Source organism: Centrocercus urophasianus, unplaced genomic scaffold, assembly GCF_019232065.1.
Source record: "Centrocercus urophasianus isolate 14NV4802_14NV808 unplaced genomic scaffold, USGS_Curo_1.0 seq_16, whole genome shotgun sequence".
In the NCBI taxonomy this organism is placed as follows: domain Eukaryota; kingdom Metazoa; phylum Chordata; class Aves; order Galliformes; family Phasianidae; genus Centrocercus; species Centrocercus urophasianus.
In genome coordinates this window covers 5,714,884-5,729,254 of record NW_024884711.1, presented here as the reverse complement: position 1 = coordinate 5,729,254, position 14,371 = coordinate 5,714,884, and the positions used below count along the sequence as shown (strand labels likewise).

Genomic DNA, 14,371 nt, shown 5'->3' with positions numbered 1-14,371 from the left:
GTCTGTTCACAAAGTTTTGGCTGTCGTGCATGCTGGTTTGATTTTTGTCTATTTTACAAGCACCAAAATTAATTCCATTTATAGAGAATACTTCAGATAACAATGTAACACTCTTCTATGGCAAGCAATATTTGGCAGGTTTCTTCAAATAATGCAGTATTTTACATTATGCTTGGGGTTTGTTCCAAACGTAGTCACTTCACACTTATCAGGAAGATTCTTTAGATGGGAGTTACCAGGCTAGAACAGTAAAAGGTTAAGTATCCTGCTTATCTCAAATCACAGTTTACGAAATGGCCTAATGCATTTTTTTTTCTACATAACAGCTATTTGCAAATTTCAGCTTCATCTAGGATTAAGATATACAACTCCCAAATCCCTTTCAGTACTTTCAATGTAATCCCTCTTAAGTACATTGTGTAATTAGACAACATTTCAGTGATAGCTTAAGTATTCATCACATGCTTTAGTTTCCTACGCTCTTCAAAATATATTTGGTGGGGGAGTTACTTCATGCCCAAACTTGCTTTATTATGAAGTTACTCACTTCCACTTTTTATTTTGAACACTCACCTGTGCCACCTTGAGCTCCTCTGCAATGGCCTCGTATGCTTGTTCATTCATCTCTGGGGGAACAGGCTCTTTAAAAATGTCATCCATCGTCTCTTTGCAACACTCAAAATCTTCACAGTGGAAATCTGAGATCTCTGGGCTTATCCGTGGCACGAGGCGAGACCTCAGCTGGTATGCTTTTGTTGGAGTAGTTATGTTCTGTTATGGACATTTCAAAACACTCTTTATTTTAACTGCAGTAAGGAATTAAGCTTTCTCTAGTGTTGCATATATATAACTGCTCGAAGTCACTTAGTTCTAAACCACTACACTTTTAGGTTTGTCACCTGATTAGAGCAGGAAATAACTAAGCAAATAGTTCAGAACAAAAAGCAGCATTCCTAGTTTATTGTGTATGGATTACTGTAGTGAGGCTAAGGTATCCTAGAAATGAAGGCCAATGTTCTCACATGACTTAGAATTCAGTACACATGGCTTTAAAGAAATTATACCTTAAGAGTTTCTCTGTGCAGCTTATGCAACTGAGACACTTCTCGGCGTTTGTGTGCTTTGGTCGCTTCCAAAATGTTTTCAAGGTGCTGGTTTGCTTTCTGCAAGGACTGAAGTTCTGATTCCAGTTCCATATGCTTTTTCCTGTTTAGAAAGCATTTTAATACAAAAAATACAAATACAGAGTCAAAAACTCTCAATGAATATGCTTCCATAAGTAAGAATAAGCTGCAGCATTGCCAACGAGCATCATACTGAAACTGTACTCTTGGGCAAAGATGGAAGTACTTTTTTTTTTTTCTTTGAGAAGAAAGTCATAATTGCTTTATGTTGTGCTAAAAGAATAAATTGAAAAGCTAAGAAGTTTATTTGTGCTTTCATAACGAAGAAGACAGATGGGTAACTAAACTTGTCAGAAAAAATCCATTACACGGTAGGAAATAAGCTGAGCACTCTGCACTTCCTTTTACGAGGAAGCGATATCACCCCCACCAAGATGGTTTTAAGCTTTAAAAATGTTATCCAGTTATACAAGAAGTCTGAACTGGTGCTTGCCAGGATTAAAGAAAATCCTTTAAAGATTTTTTTTTTTTCCCTCTGGAAATGCTACTCTTTTAAGATTATTTTGCCTTACAGAAACCCTTTAACTCAAATCCAACAGTTGAGCAGAAATTTAGGAATAATTTTCATTAGGTATTTTGCAGACCTACAAGGTATTACTGTGACTGTTGGCCTTACTGACATGATTGTAAGGTCAAAGTGTACAGACAAAAGGAAACGTGCTATTTCATCTTTTGGCAGTTTAATGCTGTAACTTTGCATGTAATATGAGTTTGTGCAACAAAACAGAGGGAACAAAGTAGAGCTTCAGTTCTGACTGCTAAGGGACAGCAGAAAAATTAACAGATTGTTTTTTTTGCAAAATTGTTAAGTGTTGCTGTTTATTCAGTTGCAGCACACAGTCATCACTTGCATGCAAAATAAAGCATCCAGTTACTCCAAAACTGGAACCAAGTTTAACATTGAGTAAGTCCAGAGGTCTCAACTCCATTGAGTTCAAAAGTACACTGTGTGACTTCACCAGGTAAATTGCCTGAAATTGCTAACAAAAACATGTATGTACTATAAAGAAATCTCTGAATACAAAAGATAAAAATATATTGCATGGGCAGGAAAATGAACTGATGTGAAGTTATGAATAAAACTCTGTAATCAGTGATACTGGACAACAGATGCACTGCTGAATTGATAGACTCGGTAGATTGTTACATTATGCTATACAAAGGTCATAGGATTTACCACACTCAACGTGTGGTACTCAAAATGTAATTTGTACAATTGTCTGAATGCACAGAGTGCATATTATAAAGCTGCTTTGCAAAAAAAAAAAATCAAAACAAAACTGAAAAGGTTAATTCTAGAAGCACCATGTTGAAAATCAGTTCTAGGTCATTGCAAAACAATGTTAGACACAAGCTGAAAAACAAAAAGGTCAGGTCTCTCTTGCTTTCCAGTTTGATATTACATTCTCTGAACTCAGTTTTCTTGTGTCTTGCATCAGATCCTGCAGTCACAGGATCTGAATTTTTCAGAAACAGAACTGATCAAGATAAGCCACGTATTATTCACTGGAATGTAAATATATATATTTATAAAAACTAAAAAATCTGAAAGCATTATGCAGGCCTTTCATCTTGTGCTGACTTCAAAACAAAAACTAACAGTAAACTTTTTCCTGTGTCAGTAAGAGACCCATATCTCATGTTCAGATGTCACAGCAAATGGACATTAATGAACTACTGACACCATCCCTTTGTTCCAGTTTGAATTAAAACTTCTCCAGTAACAAATCTCAGGATCACCTTCTTAAAAGTATTTGAAGTGGAGATGAACATTAACAGATTAGTAAAAACTTTCTGGAATGCTTGGATTCTACATTTATAATGACTCCCACCTGCAACCTTGCAGAAGTTATGTGAAAATCTTTTAGCACTAAAATACAACAAGCTAAAAAATCTCTCCCACTCCTGAAAAGCAATCAGGCACTGGTTCCTGTCACTGTTTCCACCTGTAGTATTTCGGTTACTGTAAACACTTCCTCAACACAGTGACTAAGCCAAGATCCTTGTTCCAAGAGGCAGGTGACTTGAGGTGATTCAAAGACGTGTGCAAAACTGGCATGTTGTGAAGCGTAATTTTGCCTCTTAGCATAAGGAAAAGCTTTTGGAAAGACAATGCATCTGAAAGTGTGTCTGTGCTGCAGTGATTGCTTTACAGGTGTGTGCGTCTGGGAGTAACTGAGTTGACTGGAACAGGTTCTGTGTGTATATCATCTTTCTGAAACTTTTATACAAAGAATACATTCTTATATATCCAGGATCTGAATCTCACTTTAAAAAAGAAAAGTAATTAAAAGCATTTAACCGAAGACATTTCTATGCTATTTTGTCTCACTTGGTTAGCTCTTTAAATTCTTCATATTCTTGTTTTGAACTCGTCAGTTCACTCTGAGTTTGTAGCAGGCGTGCTTTCAGCTTCTCAACAGATGCCAGAGAGTTGCCTTCAGCTAATGTGGTGCTAGAATAGACGTGCTGACCTAAAGAACAAGAACAGCCCCTCTGAAATCGCGGAGTACCTCAAATATCTTAACTTTTACCCAAATGCAAGCATTCATTTGCAGACTTTTGAACACAGCAACAGTGATTGAACAAAACAGGTATCAGCTACAGCCCACGTGACAACCACTAGAATAATAAACATTACTAGAGCTCCCATGATAGAGATAAGGACGACAGAATAAGATTAGCGATGGTATGCACAAGATTAAAATGAATCCAAGTACCCTACAGCTGTCCTGGCAAGAAGGCTAACACAAACAAAGCAAATTAAAGCTGTTTTATTCAAGTCTTCAAGTATCACTGTGACAAAAGAAAAAAAAACCACACATCAAGACATTTCCAGCACTACTCTGCACAGAACAGAAATGCAGTACGCTTATTTAGCTCAAACACTTCAGCATATTTTTACCTCCAGTATTTTTCTCTGTGGCTGAAGCTTGCAAAAAAGCCTTTTCTAGTTCTGCAACAGTCTGAGCATCAACTTCCTGGGCTTTTTTCACTGATTGTAGAGAACGAAGTCTTTTATTCTCCTCTCTGAGGTTATGATTCTCCATGGCATACTTGGCAATTCGTGGGTGTTGTTCCATCTGTGATAAGCATTATTTTTTTTCAACAGTTTTTATTTTACAGACAACACTACAACACTGTACACATCTAATAATGCCTGACCTGATTTCTGTACTAGTATTTTTCCCCATCCTCTCAGTTAAAGCTCAGTTACGAGACTCAGACTGATTCAAGCTAGTTTTCTTATACAATTGCTACTCCTTTCCCTAACTATTGAAATATTCTTGCACTTGGAATAAGCTATTTTTAAAGATCTATCTTCTCTTTAGTTTCTTTGTTCTCCAGAGCTGCCTCACAAATAATATCCATCAACAATCTGAAGTCTCCTTTCCTCAAGCAAAACCCTAGGTTGGCCCATCTAACATCTACATTATTTTCACTGAGAGACTTCCTGCATTATTTGCACCCTGCTGTCTTGTTCTTTCAGCAGATGTCAGGAGGGTTCTTCCTCAGAATGAGTATTTGTGATCTCACTGAGTCACTTAGAGCACACTGGGTCCTCTACTACCTAACTTCAATAATAGTGCCTGCAGCATACTCCCACCACAACATCTCCCTTACCAGACTTGCTTATGCAAACGCTCAGGCTCTTAAACCCACCCATAGCACCTTCCAATGGAGAGAAGAAAGGTGCTATGGTTTTGGAGATACTTCTTTACATGAAGAGGCAGCACTTTATGTCCCCTTTTTTCCTGTCTTTCCCAGACTGGTTGAATCCATCCATCTCACAACTCTATCAAGTGAGCCATTCTCACAAAACAATTTTTTTCTAAAAAGGAAAAAAAAAAAGCCAACCACAAGACTTGCCTGTTCTCTGAGTGTCTGCAATTCCTCCCTCAATTCACTGAGGAGATCTTCTTGCTCTTTTGGCAATAAACTTCCACCAGCTTCTTTATGCAGTCTCTCCAAGCGAACAATATGGTCTTCACGAAATTTGACTATCATTTTATTGGACTGAATGAATTTCTCCTTCTTGGCACACAAGTCTTCTAGTTGAGCAATTCTTTCTAGTAAATTCTTAGAAAGTACATACATAGATTAATGAAAAAGTGATAGTTATACCAGATTAATTTAAGGTTTAAACATCACCTACATATGAATCATGCAAAACTCAGCTCATGTGAGCAACAGCTCACACCCAAAACTCAAATTCCACACTACGTGAATTGAAAAAGCTTACTTAGAAGCAGCTCCAATGTGATTCCGTGGACTAGATATTCACAGACAGGGAAGCACATCATGTGCACTCCTAGAATGTCTCTTTTAGTTAGTTTCTTCCAAAAACAATCAATTTTTAATGATCCAGCACTGCACCATGACATGAACTAGAGCACAGCAAAATGAATGACTGGCAGGTTTGCATCAAAAACACAATGTTGATCCAAATGCTCTGAGATGCCCTTAAAACTAAGTGAAACAGAAGTTTGTTTTCCTGTTCAAATTTTTTAATGGAAAAAAAAAAAAAAATCACATCCTAAACCTAATCATATTAGGAAAGCTTATAGCTTGTCTGAATTTGAGATGAAAGATTTTATCTCAAATGCTATTTGACTCGTTTTCTGGTTACTGAAGCTTATAAGCTTTGGACAGAGTATTTTTATTCAAAAAATAAAACATAAATATCAATTGATTTCAGTAAGCTCACTGGTCTTCTACAAGAGAGTACAGTAGAATGCACTTAGGAATTCCACTGCTTTCTTACCTTCTTCTCACATTCTGATTTCTCCCAGAACAACATTGCTTCAATAAAGTTGTTAATGTAATTTATATTTTTTTTCTCCTTTTCAGCAGCATCTGCAGGGCAAGAACCAAATGCCAAGTGTAGTAAAATGTCACTTAATCACATACACATATAACATGACAGCATGTTCAAACAACATAATTCCTCTACAAAGATCATGTTGATACGCAGAGTAAAGAAGTTTAGACTATAATTCTTAGCCATCTGCGCGTGCTTATAGGCACCAGAACCCCTGCACATAATTTTATAATTAGCAATATTGTTCAACAACTTTATAATTAACTTTTATTAAATAATCAGTTTGTTCAAATGAGTATATCTAATAAAATGTAAAAACCCTACAAAATGAGCTTGATAACGCATTATTCACATTTTTATTGTAGTTTGCACATATTAAAAATACACAAACTGCTTTATAAGGAAATTCAGAAAAATAAACATGAATTAAGTGGACAGTTAGTAACTTAAACTGGAAGTGTTCACACAAGGATTTGAATGGATTTAACTAATCAACTTCAGAAACTGAAAACAGCTTTCATCTAGGCAAGTCTACTCAGTTATAAATACTACCTTATACTCAATTAATAGACAAAAACAATGTCATTATGTTCATAAAGTTTGTAGTAAGCAGATTTTGCATGTGATCAAGTATTACAAACATCACGATTTATCTGTATAAATACACCTTTTATAATATTAGCTATCTCATAAAAGCTCCCTTCAATGTTTAAGCATTATCACTTGCTTTCCTCAAGAACTCTGTCACAAGTCTAACAACATTTTTGAGCCCTCCATCAGTACCCTGGGTTCAACAGATTTGGTGCCCCCACAATCACTGACTTTTTACAATTTAAATGCATATTCTTGTGGAGAAGTCTTTTTTTCCCTTAGGAAAACTCAACCACAGATGCTTTGTATTATGCAAATCTTCCTAACCTTTGTAGTATCTTTTGAAACTGGATCTATTTCTTGTCAAGGTCAGAGAAGAGGCCAGAGAGAAGGAGAGCAAAGCAGGCGTTACAAGATAACTTTATTGCCTTGTAATCAAAACATGATATAGGTAGCTTATTTCCATGAAGAAAAGTATTGCAGCTATAACCATCTAGTGATAAACTATTAGAAAAAAATATATCTAGATAAAAACATCATCATCTTACAAGGAAACTAGCCTTTTATTGAAAGTCAAACGCTCTTATTAAGATCTTCCTGAAGAGGCAAAATGGGGAAGAGGAGAAAAAGCCAGCCCAGAGATTAAAACGAATGCAGATTGGATGGACATTATCAACACCTTAGTGCCCCTGCAACCTAAATATACAAACAATCACATGTGAATTTTTGGTTACTGGAAGTACTGGGCAACCTACCACTTATTTTAGGTTTTATTTCAGGAAATACAGCCCAGTGCTTAAACTTTTAAGAGCAATGAAATACATATCAAGAACTTCTGCAAAATACTGGATGTACATAGAGGCAACATAAAATACAGGCAATCTGTGTATGATGTTATGATGTGGATTACCGATAACCCCAAATCATAAAACCATGACAGGCTGGTACCTACAAAACCATTGCTGAGAAACATGATGACTATACAAAGCTCCAACATACTCTAAGCTACAAAAGAAGCAAATTCTCTTTTTTAAATCTCTTACCTTGTGATACAGAAATATCATGCATAGATGGCACTGACGTAAGTTGAGCGAGTTGCTCTTTCAGCTTCTTGACTTCAGCTTGCAGCTGGCTCACATTTCCTTGTGTGTCTTCGTTCACCACAGCCTTTGATAAATATTTAAGAGAAAACCATGAGAAAGTACAAATAGAAAGCTTATTATAATTCATAGTTAAAGGAAAACTGAAAGACTGCAAAGCAATCAAACTATTGAGAACTCTTTAGGTCTTTCTGAAGAAAGAACTCATGGCTAAATGTTAAAAGTTATTGAGCAGCCAACAATTTAGTTTTGCTAAAAGCAACGATTAAGAAATTTGAATATTTTCTGTACAGTTTACTCTAGATAATCTTGAAAAACAAAGCTAAGCAGTACGTGGTGAATAAAATAGTTTCACAAAAGATGTAAACATACTTTGACTCATGAGAAATTACTTTTTTCATATAGCATATAGAAAAACTGGATGTTCTGAATAACATTTAATCTAAACTTGTCACGACAACTTTTAGTACAGATTTGGGTACATTTCACATTTTCTAATGTTAGTGCTCAGAGAAGAAACAACGAACACCAACACTGTCCTGAGCCACTGTCGAATCTCCAGCAGTTGTTCTCAACTCATAGTCAAAAGCAAACAAATTCTTTTCAAAAATAATTTGTAAAAAAAGATCAGGAAAAGCAAACTTATATCTTAAGATGTTATATTCATTTCAGTGAGTGATAGCATGAGAGTGTATTACTGAAGTTATCCTGTTTGTAGATATGTAATTTGAATGATAAAAAAACCTTGTCTGATTCAGACAGTAAAGACATTGAGGTTCTTGTTTACCTTGTTTTTAATCAACTTTGCTCGCTGAGCAAAATTAAGGGTTGACAGTGTCTCACCAAAACACCTGGATCCTGGATGGACATTTGCAATTATACATGTTTTTGCGTTACCGCCGAGGGAATCCTGTTTAAAAAAATCCATAGAAATTAGCTTTGCAGGTTTGGGGCTACACCAAGAAGCCCTAGAACTACAGTGCAAAATGGTGGTACACCAAAGTGGTATAACTCTCCTGAGGTCCCTACTTCTAATGTGTACATGAAATGGATGGAATGCTGCAGTTTTGCCATTTTAAATAATCATCTCTGTTGTAAGCAAAAGAAATGTTATGTACAACTATGTCGTATAAAACAAAAAATATACTGACATTAGTAACTGTTCAGAGTTCTAGTGAGTGCTGGCATCCCACAGAAAAGAATGCTTCATCTTCGAATGCTTCTATCTTTATTTTCTGATCAGCTCAAAAACAATCCATGAATTTTCAAATAGGAAACAGGAAATTTGTCAAATGCTCAGTGTCACACATTAGCACACAGACTAATTCTGGAGACCCTGTCATACATTTCAACCAGTCTCTAAATATCACTGATAAAGTCTTTCCCAAATTTTAATTCCCAAATTATAAAGAAGGCATACACTTCTTATCAACACTTACAAATATGTAAAAAGAAAAATGGAAACATAAATAAATTTCTTGTCTTCAGTTAGCAGCAATGGAGCATCTGCTTAGGCGAAAAGATGTTTTTCATGCTTTACTCCTCATGCCCCATACTAACATACATTTTTATGTACGTGTGTTCAGTTTGCCAAAGCTGAATTTAAAAATAAATCCAAAAACACACACACACAAAAACCCAAACAACCACAAACTGTTTCTACCTTAACTAGTATGTAAAATCCAGAGGATCTATATTACCCGTAGCAGAAAAGTGAGCTTGGAATCCCGATAACAAATGTGTCTCTGTTTTCCATTACCCACATCAACAAGTGCTGTGATTACTTGGCCCAGGCAACTTAGTGATCGATTTATGTTACCTGCTTCCTAGAACAGAAAATACAAGTGAGAAGATCTGGTGGATGGGACAATGCAATGCAACTAAGAGGAAAAAGATGCCACAGATAGTACAGAACTAACCTTCAGTCTCAGTCCTTCTGTATGGGTGTCTTTCTGTCTCTCAGACCCTGCCAAGTCTACCAGGTTGAGAAGGGAAGAACGAATGTTAACAATGTCATTGTTTTTCTCCATGGATTCCACTGTGATAGTGAAAACTGCGTGTGACCTTGAGGATTCTCTGTTCATTGAGGTTGATGCTACACGACGGTTTCTCCAGCCCATAGTTAATACCTAATTAATAAACATGAAAAAGACATTAAACAAGTATTTCAGACAGGACCTGCTATTTACTTGAAAGTGAGATAAACAGTAGTAAGTACACTTCAGTGCAAGAGCTTTCAAAAATCCCAAGGACAAGCACGTTCTTTCCAGTATTTTATATATTACATTAAAAAATATTGACATAATATATAAAATAGATTCTACAAAAAACAAGCGGGAGGAATATTATACAGATAGATAGTCAAGCTTAATAAAAAACTAATTACAGCTTTAATTTCCTCTCTCCTAGAGTGCCATTGCCATTTCAGAGTAGAACATACCCAGTACTTGTACATGTTAGCAGTACACAAGGAAAAGAATATTTGAAGTTAGAACAGTACTGTGCACTTCACTCTTGGAGAAATCAACTTGACAATTTCTGAAACACACATGCTGCTTAATTAGCACAGGATGTAATCTTCTGTTGTTATTTCAAAGATGTGAGGAGTATTCTGGAGAGATTATGGTGATTGCAATTCATATGTTCCACATATTTTAGAACTCTATGATTTCTTACACGTGTGAGATGGTCAAGAAATGCTATCTAATCACAGACTTTTACCAGTGCTTTGGAAAGGGGGAGAGGGCGTCACAGACAGCGCCCAAAAAACCAAGGGCTTAAATTAGAGAAATACTTACCAAATAGGCCATTAATCAAGATTAGAAGTTCAAGCATTTAAAAGTGGCAAAAATACCTGGTATGCTTCAGCAGCAGATGATAACACCTGTTCAACAGCACCATCAACAAAGACCCCCTTCTTGATGTGCTCTCTGAGAAAGAGTCCAGCTGAAGCAGAGTCTAGCAAGTCAAATATCTGCTCGTTGTAGATTTCAATAAAAGAGCATTTGCAGAGAAAACTCTTTCCACTGCCAGCCTTCAAAACACAAACATTTACACTATAAATGCACTAGGTTTTATTAAGCTTTTCATTGTATGACAGTGATTTTATTTTTATATATATGAAGCTGTAAGCTTGCTTATGTATATTCAGCATGTTATGCATTTCTGACATGCCTTGAAACTCAGATGAAAACCGACATCCAGAAACCTAGATGCATTTTTAGACTCACAACAAGCATGCACGTGTCTGAAGAGCTAGACACAATAGCTTCTGATTAATAGATTTTAAGCAAGTCAGCCATAATCTCAGAAACTTCACTTCCACACACCACACTACAAAACAGCCTTAGCTAAATTTTGATGCGAGACATACCTCACTGCATTAGTATGCATAAAATAAATGTACCTTTTCTTTCTCACGTTCAATTAGAAAAAATAAGTATTCAAAGCTCCGTGGAATGACACCTCTCAGACTGTGAGTGAAATTATCAGAATCAGATGGTCCTAAAGAGATTTTTAAATAAAAAGTTTTAATTAGTATTACTCAAGTGAAATGGTTGGTTGTTTTTTTTCCAAGGTGCCATTATAGAGGACTTCAGTAAGTTTTAATTAGTGAATGGCAAAACTCAATTAGTGAACTGCAAAAATCAATGAAATCAACTTTCATGATCCAAGACAATATTCCACAATATTCAGGTTTAAACAAAATCAAAGTGACCCCTGTGAAAGGTCATTTTCTGTCTTTAGGGTTACCTAAGTCTAAAATAGTATGAAACATGAACTTCCATGTCAAATAGTACAGATGAGGCCTTAAGCCTGACTTGACTAATCAGACAGACAGTGGTTCTGGCCCCATGTTCATTTAATTCCTATGTAGTCCTCTTAAACAGATCAGCCATACAATTTTGGTTGTTCAGTACCTTTCTAAAATCAAGTGAAATATTAATCCATTTAAAATTACCACTGCATGATGTACAAAATACAATAGGTTTCATATACTGAGAGGTCTTAAATTCCTAGTTGAGTATGAACCAGTTATTTTGAAAACCTCACTATAATTTTACTATGAAAGAATGTTACATATAAATATTTTTTACATATTAATATTTTTTCTAGGCCCTGGGCAGCCTGGTTTAGCATTAAATGTGGAGGTTGGTGGCCCTGCATGTGGCAGGGGGTTGGAGATTCATGATCCTTGAGGTCCCTTCCAACCCTGGCCATTCTATGATTCTGTGATTCAACAGTGAGGGTGGTGAGGCACAGAAACAGGCTGCCTCGAGATGTGGTTGATGCCCCATCCCTGGAGACAAACAAGGTGAGGCTGGATCAGGCCCTGGGCAGTGTGATGTAGCTGTGGATGTCCATGTTCATTGCAGGGGAGTTGGACTAGATGACCTTTAAAGGACACTTCCAACCATAAGGATTCTATGCTCCTTTAAACCTTAAAGCTACCCACAGAAAGAGAAAAATCTCAATCGTCCCCAGCATTTGAGCCAAGGAGACATTTCAACTCCAGAAATAAAACATTAAGAAACTACTTACTCACAACTTCTATACAGAGTTCTATACGAAGATCAATGTAAGATAAAGCTGTCTTAATGCACTCACCCATCATAGTAAAAGTTTTTCCTGATCCAGTCTGGCCACTAAAAAAAACCCCAAAAAGTAGTAGTAAGACAACAAAGACAACAAAGATTTATCCCAGCTCTGATTTTTAAATTAATCTGTATCTTTTAAAGAAAACTGACAGTTTCAAATGTAAGAAACAGAAGATTAAAAAAACAGAGGGAAGCTGAGAATATATGAAAATAGAAGAGTGAATTTTGACCACGTTAGATAAATTACTTTTTCACAGCCCTCTTTGCTCCTCCCACCCCCCTTTTCTTTTGCATTTCTGTTGGGAAGGGAATAGTGGAACTCAGCATTAAAATAAAATCTTTCAAATGGACACATAAAATCCCAGAAGACTGCACCAAAAAAATGAGTTTAATGTCCCTCAGTAGCATACATAAACTAACCATTAAAATCCTTGCAAGTTGGATATTTCCTCATATTATCCTTAGTTATTAATAATGCTAGAGAAGTTTCACAGCAATTCCACTTGATTTTTCCAAAGTCGAGTTCAGTTTTGCAAAAGCTTTTCCAGACTAAAACTAAACAAACAGTAACACTTCCATAAGATCAGCCCTCCAACTTAGTATTTTTAACAGAAGTGCCCACTCCGTTTTCAAAGTGAGAAAATATTTTCCGTTAATATGGTGATATTAATGCTACTTATCTTGGATATAGTTTTCCTCTGAAAACACTTTGAAAGCTGAAACAAGAAGTATACTTCAATAGTGCAAGAACATTTTCTTCATTGTTCTGAACTAAGGAAGCATTTTCAGAGCTTACCCTAACATTAAGCAGACTCAGGAAATTAAAACCACTATTAGTCATTAACAAACTCTCCTCAAATAGTGTAATTTCTATGAAATTAAACCATTAAATGACTTACTATGCAAAGATGGTTCCATTGTAGCCATTCATACATGATTCAACAATACTTTTGGCCACACTTGAGAACACTGACTCCTGGGGACAAAGGAAAGAGAAGACACTTGGCTGCAGCAGTTTAAGTATCTTTTCTATCAGCCTGTTCTGTGTGATAACAATATAACGTATAAAATAATTGCATTATTCAGGGTCAGACAGGTTATCACGACCCTCGGAGGTCTCTCACAGCAAAAAAAGTCATAGGACATGGAGAGCCTTTGTGACATAGAACACTGTGAAAAAACTGAGTAAAATTCACCACAATATGGTTTCAAAATTTTTATTATGTATAGTGTTAATTTTGGTCCAGTGTTCATTATAATTATTATGTGGTTTATAGCAAAATTGAAACTATGACAATCAGCAAAACTGGTCAGCTTTCCACATTTGCCATGGTACAATGGCATACTGGGCAAACGTGCACAGCCACTCAGCTTCCATTTTCAGGCATTTCCTAGACATGCAAGAAAAGCCTCGCTGCAAATGATAGCTGAGCACCTCGTTTTCTTTTAGAGATGCTAAATGAGATGTATATATTATGGGTTCTTATTATGACATTTATTAAGAACTTCACAACTTCTGTGCAGAGTTCTGCATGAAGATGGATGACAGGATGCTGTCACAAGCAGTTCATTTCTTCATATAAAACAGAGATGACACTTGAAGGATGACACTGCTCCTTTATTAGAATACACTTCAAGTCAGCACTATTAAAAAGACCTCACTCTTACTCCTTATACAACCAATGCTTTATGAAACTAAGAAATTAATCACCATTTGTAAGGACATTGCAGAAACAACTCAGATAGATTACTTTTAGGTTTTCCCATTAAGATCATATTGTAGGAAGGAAAGACTTCCTTAAGACCTTGCAAATGGAAGTGTGGTGCATTTGATGTTAAATGAAAATGATGTTCAGAACTTCAAGAATGCAATACTGTGAAGATTAAATTGGAGCATTTTCCTTCTGGTATTACCTTTTCCAAGGGCATAAGAACATTAAGCAGTGAAAATTTCTGAACAACATATCTGTTAAAAAGCAGATATAAAAGGAAATATAACTGTAATAGGGTCATAAACTTCTAACATACGAATCACATCGGCTATTGGCTACCATCCATTTTTGTGTGATTATCTCA

At 36.0% G+C, this 14,371-nt stretch overlaps 1 protein-coding gene across 1 annotated transcript in view; it reads right to left on the bottom strand.

Annotated features, from left to right (window-relative positions):
* The window catches only part of KIF15 (kinesin family member 15), a 33,771-nt gene that overhangs the window by 16,786 nt on the left and 2,614 nt on the right, over nucleotides 1–14,371 (bottom strand). Inside the window, exons 4-17 of the mRNA XM_042817580.1 lie at nucleotides 13,195–13,271; nucleotides 12,306–12,343; nucleotides 11,104–11,201; nucleotides 10,552–10,731; nucleotides 9,617–9,826; nucleotides 9,398–9,523; nucleotides 8,485–8,607; nucleotides 7,641–7,764; nucleotides 5,950–6,041; nucleotides 5,055–5,264; nucleotides 4,090–4,267; nucleotides 3,517–3,658; nucleotides 1,065–1,206; nucleotides 574–771 (exon numbers count right to left, since the gene is read on the bottom strand). Coding sequence (XP_042673514.1) covers nucleotides 574–771; nucleotides 1,065–1,206; nucleotides 3,517–3,658; nucleotides 4,090–4,267; nucleotides 5,055–5,264; nucleotides 5,950–6,041; nucleotides 7,641–7,764; nucleotides 8,485–8,607; nucleotides 9,398–9,523; nucleotides 9,617–9,826; nucleotides 10,552–10,731; nucleotides 11,104–11,201; nucleotides 12,306–12,343; nucleotides 13,195–13,271 — 1,938 coding nt within the window. The remainder of the gene's footprint in view (nucleotides 1–573; nucleotides 772–1,064; nucleotides 1,207–3,516; nucleotides 3,659–4,089; nucleotides 4,268–5,054; nucleotides 5,265–5,949; nucleotides 6,042–7,640; nucleotides 7,765–8,484; nucleotides 8,608–9,397; nucleotides 9,524–9,616; nucleotides 9,827–10,551; nucleotides 10,732–11,103; nucleotides 11,202–12,305; nucleotides 12,344–13,194; nucleotides 13,272–14,371) is intronic.